Below are 16,756 nucleotides of genomic sequence, written 5' to 3'. Positions count from 1 at the left end.
TCACTCCCAACTCGTCAAATGTGTGACGCATGGTCAGGCTCCCTCTGCTTCACTTATCGACGCGCAGGGTACCCCCCTCGCGTCGAGAATTGACGTGCAGGGCTGTTGACGTGTGGCTTGTCACGTGTTCCATAATGTTGTGCTGTGGACATTTATGCTCTTTTTGTGCAGAGGAGCTTGTTTTGTTTTCTGTTCTCATGCTGTCCTCCCATAGGAGCCCAGCATGAGTCCTTTTTTTTTTTTTACTTTCCCATTGTAGTGTATATTTCAGTGTTTTTCTGTGACGCTACTGATCTCCGACCTGTATCCATGTGATGTCTGTGTTGTGTGTGTATGGTGGGGTGGGGGTGTGTGTGTGTGTGTGTGTGTGTGTGTGTGTGTGTGTGTGTGTGGGGGGGGGGGGTCCCATTTCACTGCAGGGCAACCTGCATGTGACGAATAAAGCCTTGATTGATTGATTGATTGATTGATTGATTAAATGTACGCCGCCCAGATGTGGCCCGCGGGCCTTGACTTTGACACATGTGTGTTAAAGTTTGCACTTTGTTCACAGTTCATGGTTCAGTGTGAGGTGGGACACCACAGTCAGTGCTGTTTATCTGATTGTGTTTGTCCTCTGTTTATTTGTAGCAGGACAGATGAAGAGAAGATATGGAGTTGATATTCAAGGTTCTTGGCTTGGAGTGGATAGATGGCAAAATTATTTTAATATTTTTGACTGTTTCTCTACTGTTGACAGATTTTCTGAAGAACAGAGTGCCAAAAAACTTTCCTCCTGGACCCTGGGCTCTTCCTTTCATTGGTGACCTTCATCGTATCCAAGCTACCAGACTCCACCTGCAGTTAACAGAGGTATGAGTCCATTCCTAAATAAAAATTAAAGTTATTATATTATAATAAAATGAAAAAACATTTGAAATTGAAAAAAAACCAACATTCATTCAACCATACAGATTTCACCTGCAGCTGACTGACTAATAATAAAAGCAGAAAAATAATGTGAAAGGAAACAAACATGTGAAATCACTGGAGTGCAAGGAGGCATAATTTACACCAAAGTATGGGCGACCGTGGCTCAGGGGGTTGGGAAGCGTATCTGTAACTGGAAGGTCGCCTGGTCGTTGTGTCCTTGGGCAAGACACAATGACCGGGGCCGATGGCGCGATATGGCAGCCTCGCTTCTGTCAGTCTGCCCCAGGGCAGCTGTGGCTACAACCGTAGCTTGCCTCCACCAGTGTGTGAATGTGAGAGTGAATGAATAGTGGCATTGAAAAGCGCTATATAAATCCAATCCATTATTATAAGTAGACAGAGTCGTTATTTAGCTTGTATGAGGCTTGAAGCAATTGTATCATGTTTAAGGCTATATTTAGCAAACTTTTTAAATCAAATGGACACCAGTATATCCTGCATTAGAAATGAAACTGAATTAGTCCATTTAAATAAATGGAATAATTGTACATTTACGTCAATGGGCAATAATCTTTAATAGTTTTTTAGTTTCTTTCTTTGAGGTTTTGACTGTTGGTTTAATCAAAAAAAAAATCATTATCATTTTCTTGCTTGGAAATTGTTATTTACTTTTTATTTTAGTTTTTTGTTTGTTTGTTTGTTTGTTTTTTACTAAACTTCTACTGAGAAGTGAAATGATTGAGAAATACTTTGTATTTGTTTTGCATTTGGCTTCCTCCGGTGCCCATGAGGATAAAGTGAAGGGTTCAATGAACCTCTTAGGTTTATTGAACCCTTCACTGAACTGGTATTTATTGCTCACAATTTTAGCTATTTAACTGAATAGTAACTTAATGGCCTCATTACAGGTAGGCTAACACCTGATATAGTGACATTTTCATAACTATAGGAACTTGTCTTAATGCCAAATCTGTTCTGAATTCCCCACTCTGCTGAATGCAGAATAAGAATATTTTATTAATCTCAGAAGAAATTAACTGGCCTACTAACTTACAGCAGTTCTGATATTAAGTAAAAAACAACAAAAACCTTTTCTTATATAAATTGCAAAATATGAATATATATAATATATACTACTCCTACTTTCATCTCCGTAATAATAACCGCCTTCGTCCCTCACTGACTCCACACAGTACCGCCATACTTGTCAATGCTCTTGTCACATCTCGTTTAGATTACTGTAATTCTCTTCTCTATGGTCTACCTCATAAACCCCTCCATAAATTGCAGTTAGTTCAAAATACAGCTGCTTGTATATTTCCAGAACTAGATCCACTGAACATATAACACCTGTTCTTAAACAGCTCCATTGGCTTCCAGTTCACCTCCGTGTCAATTTCAAGATCCTGCTTCTCACTTACAAAGCGCTTCATAACCTAGCTCCTCCATATCTATCCGATCTTCTCCATACATACTCACCCCCCGTACACTCCGCTCTTCTTCAGCTTCCCTTCTGTCAGTTCCACCTGCTCACCTGACTACCATTGGACTCAGAGCCTTTAGCTGTTCTGCCCCAAGACTTTGGAATGCACTTCCACTTGTTCTCCGGACCACACACTGTCTCACCACTTTTAAATCACGTCTCAAAACTCATCTATTTAGAATTGCATACACCTGATCTGTCTTAGTCCATTTTTACCTGCTCAGTTTTTATACTGGCCTTTATACTTTTATGACTGTTTATGTCTAAATTTTATTTTACCATGTTTATTATATATACATATATTTTTTAATGTTTTTTTATGCTATTGTTCACGTGTTATTGTAAGGTGACCTTGAAGGTCTGAAAGGCGCCTATAAATAAAATGTATTATTATTATTATTATTATTATTATTATTATTATTATTATATAGCCTCCTCAGAATGTATCTTGCTCCAAAAACAACAATATACTGTCTGTGTTCAGTTTGCAGAGAAATATGGAAACATTTTCAGCCTCCGACTCTTTGGTGGTAGGATTGTGGTCGTTCATGGCTACAAACTTGTGAAAGAAGCCCTGGTTCACCAAGGAGAAAACGTCATGGATCGCCCAAGTATACCCTTATTTGAATCAATTACTGGGAATAAAGGTAGTGTTTGCATTTTTCCCTCCAAAATTCCAAAAACTTGATTGAACTGATCACATCAGGTCTAATTAAATTTTTATTTCCAAAAGGTCTTATGATGTCAAATGGTTATCCCTGGAAGCAACAGAGGAGATTTGTTCTTCACACATTCAGAAACTTTGGTCTGGGGAAGAAGACCCTGGATTCATCCATCCAGCAGGAGTGCCAGTATCTCACAGAGGCTTTCACAGATCAGCAAGGCACAAAAAACAAACAAACAACTATATAGTTACATGTTATCTATGTTTAGTATGTGTGTTTATAAAATTTAAATATAATTCACCATATGACATGTTTATAAGGTTCACAGTACTAAAGCACATGGCCTAAAAAGTTTCCTTAATAATTGTCCCACTTTTCTTTACCTGTAGCTCATCACCTGATTTATGTTTTAACAAGGAGTTCTAATCAGAGGCCAAACATTAAAAACAGCACCCACTCTGTTTCTCCACTTGTTGACATGCATTATATCCTGTTCATTTGATTTTAGTTTTATTGATATAGCTCCAATTCTTTGTTCAGATTCACAATTATTTGCTGAAATGTTCTGAAACACTCGGGACATTTCCCTAATCCTTTACACCAAAGTTTATTTGACACCCTTGGGTAAGAGTTGGAGGTGCATTTCACTTGCAATTTTCAAGGTCCTCTTTGTTCCCAACTATGTATTTGAATTTTAATTTTATTTATTTATTTTTTTAATTTCATGAATGTTTTTTTCTCCTCATTTTGCAGGCAAACCCTTTAATGCTAAAAACCTGATTAATAATGCAGTCTCAAACATCATCTGCTGTTTGGTGTTTGGCAATCGATTTGAGTACACTGACAAGCAATACCAGCATATTCTCCAGACAATAAATGACATTGTTCGATTACGGGGAAGTTTGACAGTACGGGTGAGTGCATGTTATTCACACACTCATGTACTTCTAGTTCCAGTCTCAAACATGGATGTAAATGTGTGCTAAATCAATTTTCATATCTATCTGCTGTGATGTCCACTTGGTGGTTTTTCACCACTGTGCATTACAAGTGAAATACACTCCAGAAATGATTATTTACTGAATGTGGATCTACAATACAGCAGTATCAGATTTACCCATCGCCTGTAAAAGCCAAACAGAACCAATTCACCCATTCATTTTCTAACATTTCCTGGTTAGATACAGTAGGGGCAACAGTTTAAGCAGAGCTGCTTGTTGCTATTGTAAAACCAATCACACCGTGATGATGAGTGTAAATCCTAATGAATGAAGCCTTAGCTTGACACCCCTGACTTCTAGCCTTAAATTAATTCACACTTCCACACAAACAGCTCAAAAAGACTTTTTAATAAACTTCATTGAGCCTTTTTTACTTTGACACCAAGCTGTTTACAAACATTGTGGCAGTGATATGTTTCACACTAAAATGTTTGAACCATTTTAAAAATGAAGAGAGACAGACAGGTCAAAAAGCTGCATGACTTCACTCTTAACTAAATTGCCCTTTTGTTTTCTTTGTTTTGTTTTGTTTTCTTGGTGCATGCCCAACTTGTGCCCTGTATAGCGGTGCCATCCAATAATAAACACACTTAATATAAAAACAAACAAATGACCTACCTAATTACCTATACATAAACTAATTCAACTAAATAATTATCCCACCTTTAAGCATTTAAGCTCTTATAAAGAGAGTAGACCAGAAATCCAATAACAAAATGCCACTCGGGTTCCGTTCTTGCAGTGATACAGCTGCAGGTTTCAAACCTAAAATTCATGAACACACAGTAATAATGATCTTTATTATTGCTTATGTTAATACGGCCAGTCAATTAGATAATCTGGTTACTGTCTTCCTGCTCTGCAGATGTACAATACAATACCCCAGCTGATGAAGTGGCTGCCTGGATCACACCAGACGATATTTATCTTGACAAAGAAAATAGTTGAATTTGTAGAAACTAGGATCAAAGAACACCAGGAAAACTTTGACCCTTCATCACCAAGAGACTACATTGACTCCTTTCTCAAAGAAATGGGAGAGGTTAGTGTTTTAATATCTATCTCGATTTGCTTTTATGAAAAAAATTAATTCCCCTCTCGCCTCTGCAAGTAGTCAATCCTTCAAGCTCAGGTCCTCTACCAGAGAGCTGGGAGCTTAAGGGTTCTAACTCTAACTCTTCTGGACAGAGGGATCTGCTGGAGCCATTCACCTAACTTGGGAGTCACTGCACCCTAGTGCTCCGATTACCACTGGGACCACTGTTACCTTCACTCTCCACCTTCTCAGCTCTTCTCTGAGCCCCCGGTACTTCTCCAGCATTTCGTGTTCATTCTTTGAGATGTTACTGTCATTCCGTATTGGTACGTTTATCAGTACGTCTTCTGCTACATCTTCTCCTGCTTGTCTACAACTACTATGTCTGGTTGGTTAACCATCACCATTTTGTCTGTCTGTATCTGGAAGTCCCACAGGTTCTTAGCTCTGTCATTCTCAACCACCCTAGGAGGTGGTCTGTCCTCACTGTCTGCAATGTTTCCTTCTGGTAGTGTGATCCCCTCTGTTCTGACAGCCTTACTTCTCTGAGAGGATTTAGGTCTATGCAGAACATCAGTGGGGACAGTGCATCTCCTTGGTAGATCCTGTTGGTCTCTAGTGTTGTTCGCCACATCCCCGTTGAGTTCCTGATGAAGGCTCTTAGGGTCCTGTTGATCTTGCACTGTTACCTTCACTCAAGTTAATCTTGAGTGAAGGTAACAGTGGTCCCCGTGGTAATTGGTGCGCTCGGTGCAGTGACCCCGGAGCAAAGCAAGTGGCTCCAGCAGATACCAGGAACAACATCCAAGATCTCTGCACCTTCATGGGGGCGAGAGGGGAATTTGAAAATTTTATTCTTTACTTTACAAAACGTTTTGATAAGATGGTTTGTATTTATATTGTGTACATAATCAAATATAACAATTTTCTCTTGTATCATTGATAGAAGGAAGATAAAGATTCTGGGTTTTATCTCGAAAATTTGATGGCTTGCACAATGGACCTGTTTGGCGCTGGAACTGAAACCACAACTACTACTTTACACTGGGGGCTTTTATATATGATCCACCACCCTGACATACAAGGTGTGTCAGGGTAATATCTATCAGGGATACATATTTTGTGAGCTTAGTCAACTGTGCACAACACTTATTTTCCTGTTTTCTGTGTGTGCAGAGAAAGTCCAAGCTGAGATAGATGCTGTGGTTGGTTCATCCAGGCAGCCGTCTACAAGTGACAGAGAAAACATGCCGTTCACTGATGCAGTTATTCATGAAATCCAGAGAATGGGAAATATTGTCCCACTTAACATACTTCACGTGGCAAACAAGAACACAACTCTGGATAAGTACTCAATCCCAAAGGTACACAATCAACCAGTAACAAATGTGCGCCAGTTAAAAAGAAAAACTCTGAGATAATCAGATGTGTCAAAGGTACATACTAATAATGGATTGCATTTATATAGAGCTTTTCTAGACACTCAAAGCACTTTACAATTCCACTATTCATCCACCTTTCCCTCATCCACCTGCTGGGCTCAGTGGAAGCTCCGCCATAGCCACCACCAAACAACTGACTTATTTTTACATTTTACACATCGGCCAGCTGCTGGACAGTCCACCACCTTTGGTTGTTTATACTGTTACAAAAAAACGAATCAACAAACACACACAAAAAAAACCCCATCGGCCTATAAAAACAAAAACTCCCCATTGGCCCACCGGGCAGATGCCTGCTATGCCTGATCTGATGGCCAGTCCAGCTATGGCACCAGGAGGTTTTTAGCGTACATGATGTGATCAGCTGACCTGCTCTTCTCTGTAGATTTACACAATTACACAAGTGTAGATGGGTTTTTTCAGCTATCCTGGCAGATGTCTATCCCCCTACACTTTATACAGAGTTGTTATAAAGTTTAAATTCAGTGAAGTAATCTAAGCATGATCATCTAAAATGCAAAGTCGCTGCTACACTTGATGTAACCTAAATCTGACCAGGAGCACCACAGCTACTGTGCACCAGTCCAACACAGTGCTTTACTGTAAATTCAGCCCTGTAATGCAAACTAACCTGTTTATCCTGGACAAAACTACCCAGTATTTCCATGCAACATTTGAATAGCACAAAGTTAATATAGGTTAGTTTGTTTTGCAGGACATTTTACGACAATGAAAATACATAATTTATCAAAAAACATCATACACAGTTCCAACATGTGGTTAAAATAATGACATTGCATGTAAGCTTTAAATTTTGTGTTTAAGCGTCACTGTGCAGTCTTCAGCTTTAAATCTAACCTCTCCTGTCGAGTTTGTCTTCCTAAATCTTTATCCATCTCCGAGTGAAGTTAGCTCTCATTCTCTTCTCTCCCTGTGAAATCCATCAACTTGACCTTTAGCTATGAATGCACTGTGCGACAAACTGCATACGAACAGCTTGTGTGTTTTCTGATGTTTGCTGAGCTAATAGAAACTGTCTGTGAAGGTTTTTTCTCATGCGAGGTGAAACGTCTTCCAGGAAACTTAAAGAAGTCCAGACACTTTTCTTTTCAGGCTACTTAGACTGATAGAAACATTGATTTTTAAATTGCATGCCACTTAAAAAACACTCGCTTCATGCATCCTCCTTATCTGTAGCACTAGCTACATGCTGAAGTACCGCCAACACAACATACGGACACCTGCCTTATTAAAGTTCCGGCCAACTTTAACCCCTGAGTATAAACGTTATAAATGATAACACTGAACGTAAAGTAATTAGCATTTTCTGAACACGTAAGGAGTAGAAAGTACAGATATTTGTTTAAAAATGTAGGGAGTAAAGTAAAAAGTTGTCAGAAGAATAAATATTCAAATACAGATACCTGAAAACTGAACCAGGTGACCCTTAGTTATGCTGCAATAGACGTAGTCATGGGGGATTCCCATGATGCATTGATTTTTTCCTTTCCAGTCTCTTTTCTCACTCACTATGTGTTAATAGACCTCTCTGCATTGACTCATACTTGTTATTAACCTCTGTCTCTCTTCCACAGCATGTCTTTATCCTGTTTTCCTTCTCTCACCCCAACCGGTCGCAGCAGATGGCCGCCCCTCCCTGAGCCTGGTTCTGCCGGAGGTTTCTTCCTGTTAAAAGGGAGTTTTTCCTTCCCACTGTCGCCAAAGTGCTTGCTCATAGGGGGTCATATGATTGTTGGGTTTTCTCTGTATCTATTATTGTACGATCTACTGTTCAATAAAAAGCGCCTTGAGGCGACTGTTGTTGTGATTTGGCGCTATATAAATAAAATGGAATAGAATAGAATAGAATTGAAAATTCTAATTACAGTAATAAAGTTACTTTGTTACTTCCCACCTCTGGAAACACCCCAACACGGGATCATAAGTAATTACAAAGAACAGTTACAGCTCAAATATTCAGATACTCAAATACCAAGTACTGTAGCCAATGGGGAAGTTCAAATCCTGCAATTTGAACAAATGGTATTTTTCAGGGCACCAAGATCTTGGCTTCATTGCACTCTGTTCTATGTGATGAGTCTATGTGGGAAACAATCCACTAGTAACAAATGTGTGTATTTACAAAACAAATTAACCTGATAGAAGACCATAAATAATGAATAAAGAATAATTCTGAGATACTGAAATCACAGGCTTGATGCTAAAGAACTGTAGCTAATGGGAAGTTCAAGTCCTATAATTTAAACAAATGTTTTTGTTTCAGGGCACTAAGATCTTGGCTACATTGCACTCTGTTCTATGTGATGAGTCTATGTGGGAAACTCCACATTCCTTCAACCCTCAACACTTTCTGGACCAGGATGGAAAATTTAGGAAGAGGGAGGCCTTCTTTCCCTTTTCTGCAGGTTAGTTATTAGTTGCAATCCTTTAAAACTCTGGTAAACGCTGTTTTAGGCAGAAGTTTAAAAAAATGTTGCTGCTTATGGTCAACTTTTTGTATATGTAACATTTTATTTTGATTATTTGTAGCATAATCATATTTACACTGCTCAATACAGTGATAAAGTGGTGAAGTAGATACAGATTAGCAGATACTCTGCTGCTTGTTCCTTGCATTAAATTGTGTGCTTTTAAATGTTCTGACTTGTGCTTTATTTGTTGATCTAAATTAATAAATAAATGTTATAAGCTGTGATTAGCGTGGAAACCCTGTAAATTATGTATTTAAAACATGTAGTCTTGTGTATTCTCAGGTAAACGTGTGTGTCTTGGGGAGCAGCTGGCCAGGATGGAGTTATTCCTGTTTTTCACCTCCCTGCTGCAGAGGCTTTCATTGTCTGCACCTGCTGGAGAGAAACCCAGTCTGGACTTCATTTTAGGAGCCACACGCAGTCCCAAACCTTATCGTCTGTGTGCTGTGCCACGTTAGAGCACGAGTTATCCTCAGCTGAGCATGTCTGTTTCTCTGCGCTCTCAATGACTGTCTTCTGATATTGTTTTTGATGCAATGCATAAAGAATATCTGCTTTACTGTTCTCTCTGTCTATCTCTAGCGCTCTAGTGTAAGTAATTAATAAGTAATATATATTTTAAATAGAATTTGAACGTATTTTAATTTTGCATGATTTTTCTGAATGAATATGGACTCACAAATAAAATAATCCTGATGCAATAAAATCCACGGACCATTACAACCTCTGAAGGGAATCACCAAAACGTCGTACTTATGATAATTTCTCTGCACATTGGATTTGTTGAACCTGTAAATAATTTATTTAGATATTATTACACATATAAAATACTTTTTTAAAATGATCACTTACCAAAAGAATGAAAATCTGAAAATAATAGCAGAAAATGAAATTTGAAATTTTCTTCTTTTATCTATATCATTTTTTAAATGGTTCTCCGTGAGAGAAGTTAAACAGGTGAGATGCCTTCCTCACCTGTATAACTACTGGTCAGTGCACCATATTGTCCTTCCTTGTTTATGGAGATTCAGTACAGCATCTTGTAACTATTTTTTCTTACTGATACTTTGTTTATGCTTTTGTTGTTGAATCTCACGTGTAAAGGAGATTTCAATCTCAATAAATTACTTCATAAAAATACCCATCTGCTATTAGAAAAGGATACTTTTTTAAAATGAACTGCCTTTGCATTCAGTTATGTGAAAAAGAAATGTTTCACAGGACACTGCAGTACTGTAAAAAACAAAAACTATCTTTAGCAACAATAATTTTAAATATTTTTGTTCTGTATGACTTGTCTCTCACATAGTTGTGGAGAAATGTTGGCCCACTTTTAATAACTCTTTGTCATCTTCCATCCCAGACAGTAAACAGACAGAAGCAAATCATCATGTCCCACTAGCTACAAGTGCTATGTTGATAATAGAATAGAATAGAATAGAATAGATCTATGTACAATGAGATTGAAAGAAACTCCTGCCCAGTGGAAACATGTAAAAAAAAGAAAAAAGAAAAGGTAAAAGTGCACAGTTCTCCGGTGCTAAGTACATACTCAAGAATAAATATGGATTTTATATATACAGTAATATATAACATTGCACATGTTACATATTGCAAAGTGATTAGGATTATGACTGGATTCAACTTTATCGTCATTACACAGCTATGAATACAGGGTAACGAAATACAGTTTGCATCTAATAAGAAGTGCAAGAGTAGTAAGTGCAATAAGAGCAGATTACATACAGATAAGTTAAACAAATATACAGATGTACTACAGGCAGATGTACGGATATACTAATATATACAGATAAGGGTACTACAGTGGCTTGCAAAAGTATTCGCCCCCCTTGAACTTTTCCACATTTTGTCACATTACAGCCACATACATGAATCAATTTTATTGGAATTCCACATGAAAGACCAACACAAAGTGGTGTACACTTTATCCCTGACCTGTCTGGTGTGTTCTTTGGACTTCATGGTGTTGTCACTCCCAATATTCTCTTAGACAACCTCTGAGGCCTTCACAGAGCAGCTGTATTTGTACTGACATTAGATTACACACAGGTGCACTCTGTTTAGTCATTAGCACTCATCAGGCAATGTCTATGGGCAACTGACTGCACTCAGACCAAAGGGGGCTGAATAATTACGCAAACAAAAATGTTTGGAATCATGTATGATTTTTGTTCCACTTCTCACGTGTACACCACTTTGTGTTGGTCTTTCACGTGGAATTCCAGTAAAAATGATTCATGTTTGTGGCTGTAATGTGACAAAATGTGGAAAAGTTCAAGGGGGCCGAATACTTTTGCACGCCACTGTATAAAGGGTGGAATGGTTATGAACAGATTATGTACGGAGAGACAAAGTATACAGATGAACTACAGACATATGTACAGATATACAGATGATCTGTGTAGCATACAGATATTCTATATTCCTATACAGACGGGCAGATATACAGATGTACTATAAACAAATATACAGATTAGCTAAATATATACAGATGTGCTACATATGTACCGATGTACTGCTGTAAGGTAAACAGATTTAAAGAGTCCCATGAGTATATCTACAGCGGTGGGAGTGTGGCGCTCTGAGTAGACTATAAGAGCTAACAGTGTATGCACTGTACCAGAGAGCATACTATGTCAGTGTCCTAAACTACAGTATTAACCAATATGAGCGTATGGTGAATGTTACAAATGAATGCGAGTCATGATCGTGGTTCCTGAGAGGGATAAGGGGTTATGGATGGAGAATTAGTGTGGATGGAAGCAGCAGGGGACTGAGTTCAGTGTGGGGAAGAAGCTGTTCCTAAACCTGCTGGTTTTAGTCTGTAGGGTCCTGTAGAGTCTTCCAGAGGGGAGGAGCTGGAAGAGTTTATTGGCAGGATGAGAGGAGTCCCTGAGAATGAAGCGTGCTCGGCGTAGACATCTCTTCTTGTGGACATCCTCAATGGCAGGAACATGAGGGAAAGAGGAACAGGTGGCAAGACAGCTGGAACTAATTGGGCAAGACAAGGAAGTAAAGCACAATACAATAACATGAGACAAAACCTTCAAAGTAAAACAAGAAATCCACAGACTAAACCTAGAGGCACAATGCTAACACGGAACAGTGGGAACACAGAACCAAAACCTAAGAACTAACAAAGACACATCAAGAAATCAAAGATTAATAATACCAAAAAGGAAAAGACTGCGTCGCCGACCCAAGACCGTGACAAAAGAAATAACTGGGAACAACCATATTACAATCCTCTGTAATGCACACTGAACTTGTAGGACCTTCTAAATCTAATTAATGCAAATAAATCACACTGAGGTTTCTTTTACACTGAGAGATTTCTTTGTGTTAAAGTTTGCACTTTGCTCACGGTTCAGCATGAGGTGGGACTGCAGCGCTATCAGTGATTCAGGTTACAAGTTAACCTGTGACCTGTTCTCAGGATGTATCTAGTCAGAGATAGATCATTAGTCATTAGTTGTTCTGTGTATATGTTCCTATTAAGTGGATTTAAGTTTTATGTCAAGTTTAAAGCTAAGGCATTTGGAGGGTTTATTTAATGGTTCCACAATATGACTTACCCCAGACAGGCTGTTGTCACAGAAGAGCAAACATGTCCTCTTATGTTCAGAATTGACCATGAAAAGTTCAATTCAATTCAATTCAATTTTATTTATATAGCGCCAAATCACAACAAATGTCGCCTCAAGGCGCTTCATAGATACAGAGAAAAGCCCAACAATCATATGACCCCCTATGAGCAAGCACTTTGGCGACAGTGGGAAGGAAAAACTCCCTTTTAACAGGAAGAAACCTCCGGCAGAACCAGGCTCAGGGAGGGGCGGCCATCTGCTGCGACCGGTTGGGGTGAGAGAAGGAAGACAGGATAAAGACATGCTGTGGAAGAGAGACAGAGATTAATAACAGATACGATTCAATACAGAGAGGTCTGTTAATACATAGTGAGTGAGAAAGGTGACTGGAAAGGAAAAACTCAATGCATCATGGGAATCCCCCGGCAGCCTACATCTATTGCAGCATAACTAAGGGAGGATTCAGGGTCACCTGGTCCAGCCCTAACTATATGCTTTAGCAAAAAGGAAGGTTTTAAGCCTAATCTTAAAAGTAGAGATAGTGTCTGTCTCCTGAATCCAAACTGGAAGCTGGTTCCACAGAAGAGGGGCCTGAAAACTGAAGGCTCTCCCTCCCATTCTACTTTTAAATACTCTAGGAACAACAAGTAGGCCTGCAGAGCGAGAGCGAAGTGCTCTAATAGGGTGATATGGTACTACAAGGTCATTAAGATAAGATGGGGCCTGATTATTTAAGACCTTGTATGTGAGGAGCAGGATTTTGAATTCAATTCTGGATTTAACAGGAAGCCAATGAAGGGAAGCCAAAACAGGAGAAATATGCTCTCTCTTTCTAGTCCTTGTCAGTACTCTTGCTGCAGCATTTTGGATTAACTGAAGGCTTTTCAGTGAGTTTTTTGGACATCCTGATAATAATGAATTGCAGTAGTCTAGCCTGGAAGTAATAAATGCATGAACTAGTTTTTCAGCGTCACTCTGAGACAGGATATTTCTAATTTTAGAGATGTTGCGCAAATGGAAGAACGCAGTCTTACATATTTGTTTAATATGTGCGTTGAAGGACATATCCTGGTCAAAAATGACTCCAAGGTTCCTCACAGTGTTACTGGAGGCCAAGGTAATGCCATCCAGAGTAAGAATCTGGTTAGATACCATATTTCTAAGCTTTTCAGCGCCGAGTACAATGACCTCAGTTTTATCTGAGTTAAGAAGCAGAAAGTTAGTGGCCATCCAAGTCTTTATGTCTTTAAGACATTCCTGCAGTTTAACTAATTGGTGTGTGTTATCTGGCTTCATGGACAGATAGAGCTGGGTGTCATCTGCATAGCAGTGAAAATGTATGCTATGTCTTCTAATGATGCTGCCTAGGGGAAGCATGTATAATGTAAACAGAATTGGTCCTAGCACCGAACCCTGTGGAACTCCATAATTAACCTCAGTGTGTGAAGAGGACTCTCCATTTACATGCACAAATTGGAGTCTATTAGATAGATATGATACAAACCACTGCAGTGCAATACCTGTAATACCTACAGCATGTTATAATCGCTCTAATACAATATTATGGTCAACAGTATCGAATGCTGCACTAAGGTCAAGAAGGACAAGCACAGAGATGAGTCCACTGTCAGAGGCCATAAGAAGATCATTTGTAACCTTCAATAAAGCTGTTTCTGTGCTGTGATGAACTCTGAAACCTGACTGAAACTCTTCAAATAAACCATTCCTCTGCAGATGATCTGTTAGCTGTTTGACAACTACTCTTTCAAGGATTTTTGATATGAAGGGAAGGTTGGAGATTGGCCTATAATTAGCTAAGACTGCTGGGTCTAGAGATGGCTTTTTGAGTAAAGGTTTAACTGCAGCCACCTTGAAGGCCTGTGGTACATAGCCGATTATTAGAGATAGGTTGATCATATATAAGATCGAAGAATTAATCAATGGCAGGACTTCTTTGAGCAGTTTTGTAGGAATGGGGTCTAAAAGACACGTTGATGGTTTGGAGGAAGTAATTATTGAAGTTAACTCAGAAAGATTGATTGGAAAAAAAGAGGCTAACTTAACATCAATGGAACTAAGAGTAGCTGTAGATAATATTACATCTGTGGGATGATTATTGGTAATTTTTTCTCTAATGATAAAAATTTTATTTGTGAAGAAGTTCATGAAGTCATCACTAGTTAACGTTAAAGGGATGGTTGGCTCAAAAGAGCTCTGACTTTTTGTCAGCCTGGCTACAGTGCTGAAGAGAAACCTGGGGTTGTTCTTATTTTCTTCAATCAGTGATGAGTAGTAAGCTGTTCTGGCTTTGCGGAGGGCTTTCTTATAAAGCAACAAACTATTTCTCCAGGCTAAATGATGATCCTCTAAATTTGTGACACGCCATTTCCTCTCCAGATTACGAGTCATCTGCTTTAGGGTACGTGTTTGAGAATTATACCACGGGGTCAGGTACTTCTGATTAGAGACCTTAGTTTTCACTGGAGCTACAGTATCCAGAGTCGTACGTAGTAAGGAGGTGAAATTATTAACAAGATAATCGACCTCTGTTGGGGTAGCGTTCAGATAGCTGCTCTGCTCTGTGTTGGTACAGGGCATTGACGATGATAACAGTGGCTGGATTATATTCTTAAACTTAGTTACAGCGCTTTCAGAAAGACATCTACTTTGATAAAGTCCACTCTCCACTGCTGCGTAATCAATTATTGTAAATGTAAATGTTATCAAGAAATGATCAGACAGGAGAGGGTTTTCAGGAAACACTGTTAAATGTTCAGTTTCTATGCCATATGTTAAAACAAGATCTAGAGTGTGATTAAAGTGGTGGGTGGGTTCTTTTACATTTTGAGAGAAACCAATTGAGTCTAACAACAGATTAAATGCCATGTTGAGGCTGTCATTTTTAGCATCTACATGGATGTTAAAATCACCCACAATAATTATTTTATCTGAGCTCAGAACTAAATTAGATATAAAGTCTGAGAAATCAGACAGAAACTCTGTGTAAGGCCCAGGTGGACGATAGATGATAACAAGTAAGACTGGTTTCTGAGTTTCACAGCTGGGGTGGACAATGTTAAGCATCAGGCTTTCAAATGAATTAAAAGTCTGTCTTGGTCTTTCATTAATTAATAGACTGGTGTGAAAAATTGCTGCCACAACCGCCCCCTCGACCTGTGCTTCGAGATTTCTGGTAGTTAGAATGACTCGGGGGTGTTGATTCATTTAAACTAACATAATCATCCTGCTGCAACCAGGTTTCTGTAAGGCAGAGTAAATCAATTTGTTGATCAATTATTAAGTCATGTACTAACAGAGACTTGGAGGAGAGAGACCTAATATTTAATAATCCACATTTCACTGTTTTACTCTTTGGTTCAGATGTGGATACTGTATTGTTCTTTCTTTGTGATTGTTTAAGTTGTTTGTTGCTGGTTTTTAGTTTGTTTTTTGTCTTTTTGGAAGCAGACACAGTCTCTATGGAGATGGGTTTTTGGGGGGGTAGCAGGAGGAGAGAAGCTGCAGAGAGGCGTGTAAGACTGCAACTCTGCTTCCTGGTCCCAACTCTGGATAGTCATGTTTTGAGGGGTTTAATAAATTTGTCGATATTTCTAGAAATGAGAGCTGCTCCATCCAAAGTGGGATGGATGCCATCTCTCCTAACAAGACCAGGTTTCCTCCAGAAGGTTTGCCAATTATCTATGAAGCCCACATCGTTTCTGGGACACCACTCAGACAGCCAGCAATTTAAGGAGAACATGCGGCTAAACATGTCACTCCTGGTCTGATTGGGGAGGGGACCAGAGAAAACTACAGAGTCCGACATTGTTTTGGCAAAGCTACACACCGATTCAATATTGATTTTAGTGACCTCCGATTGGCGTAACCGGGTGTCATTACTGCCGACGTGAATTATGATTTTATTGAATTTACGTTTACCCTTAGCCAGCAGTTTTAAATTTCCTTCAATGTCGCCTGCTCTGGCCCCTGGAAGACAATTGACTATGGTTGCCGGTGTCTCTAGCTTCACATGTCTGAGAACAGAATCACCAATTACCAGAGTTTGACCCCCGGCGGGTGTGTCACCGAGTGGGGAAAAACGGTTAGACACATGTCA

At 39.1% G+C, this 16,756-nt stretch overlaps 1 protein-coding gene across 6 annotated transcripts; it reads left to right on the top strand.

Moving 5' to 3' along the window:
* Positions 1 to 463: 463 nt before the first annotated feature.
* Positions 464 to 16,170, top strand: LOC146490874 (cytochrome P450 2J2-like). 6 transcript variants are annotated; one of them, XM_085152349.1, is made up of 10 exons: positions 464 to 524; positions 740 to 852; positions 2,880 to 3,042; positions 3,129 to 3,278; positions 3,814 to 3,974; positions 4,927 to 5,103; positions 6,044 to 6,182; positions 6,274 to 6,461; positions 8,824 to 8,965; positions 9,314 to 16,170. In XM_085152349.1, exons 1-10 carry the CDS (start codon positions 479 to 481, stop codon positions 9,487 to 9,489), a joined length of 1,455 nt encoding a protein of 484 aa, XP_085008475.1. In that variant the 5' UTR covers positions 464 to 478; the 3' UTR covers positions 9,490 to 16,170. The 6 variants fall into 6 exon arrangements, with proteins under 6 accessions (XP_085008475.1, XP_085008479.1, XP_085008477.1 ...); XM_085152350.1 differs by lacking the exon at positions 464 to 524 and adding an exon at positions 624 to 669; XM_085152353.1 differs by lacking the exon at positions 464 to 524 and having other exon boundaries at positions 562 to 852; positions 2,880 to 3,016; positions 3,129 to 3,259.
* The last annotated feature ends 586 nt before the right edge of the window (positions 16,171 to 16,756 follow it).

This window comes from Neolamprologus multifasciatus, chromosome 23 (genome assembly GCF_963576455.1).
Source record: "Neolamprologus multifasciatus chromosome 23, fNeoMul1.2, whole genome shotgun sequence".
In the NCBI taxonomy this organism is placed as follows: Eukaryota; Metazoa; Chordata; class Actinopteri; order Cichliformes; family Cichlidae; genus Neolamprologus; species Neolamprologus multifasciatus.
This window is presented reverse-complemented; position numbering and strand designations above follow the sequence as displayed.

Bases quoted from the DNA above. Each gene is read 5' to 3' on its own strand.
- LOC146490874 (XM_085152348.1), top strand. From the start codon at position 652: ATGGAGTTGATATTCAAGGTTCTTGGCTTGGAGTGGATAGATGGCAAA. The intron at 853-2,879 runs GTATGAGTCCAT...GTCTGTGTTCAG, and splicing joins TCCACCTGCAGTTAACAGAG to TTTGCAGAGAAATATGGAAA. The intron at 3,279-3,813 runs GCACAAAAAACA...CTCATTTTGCAG, and splicing joins GGCTTTCACAGATCAGCAAG to GCAAACCCTTTAATGCTAAA.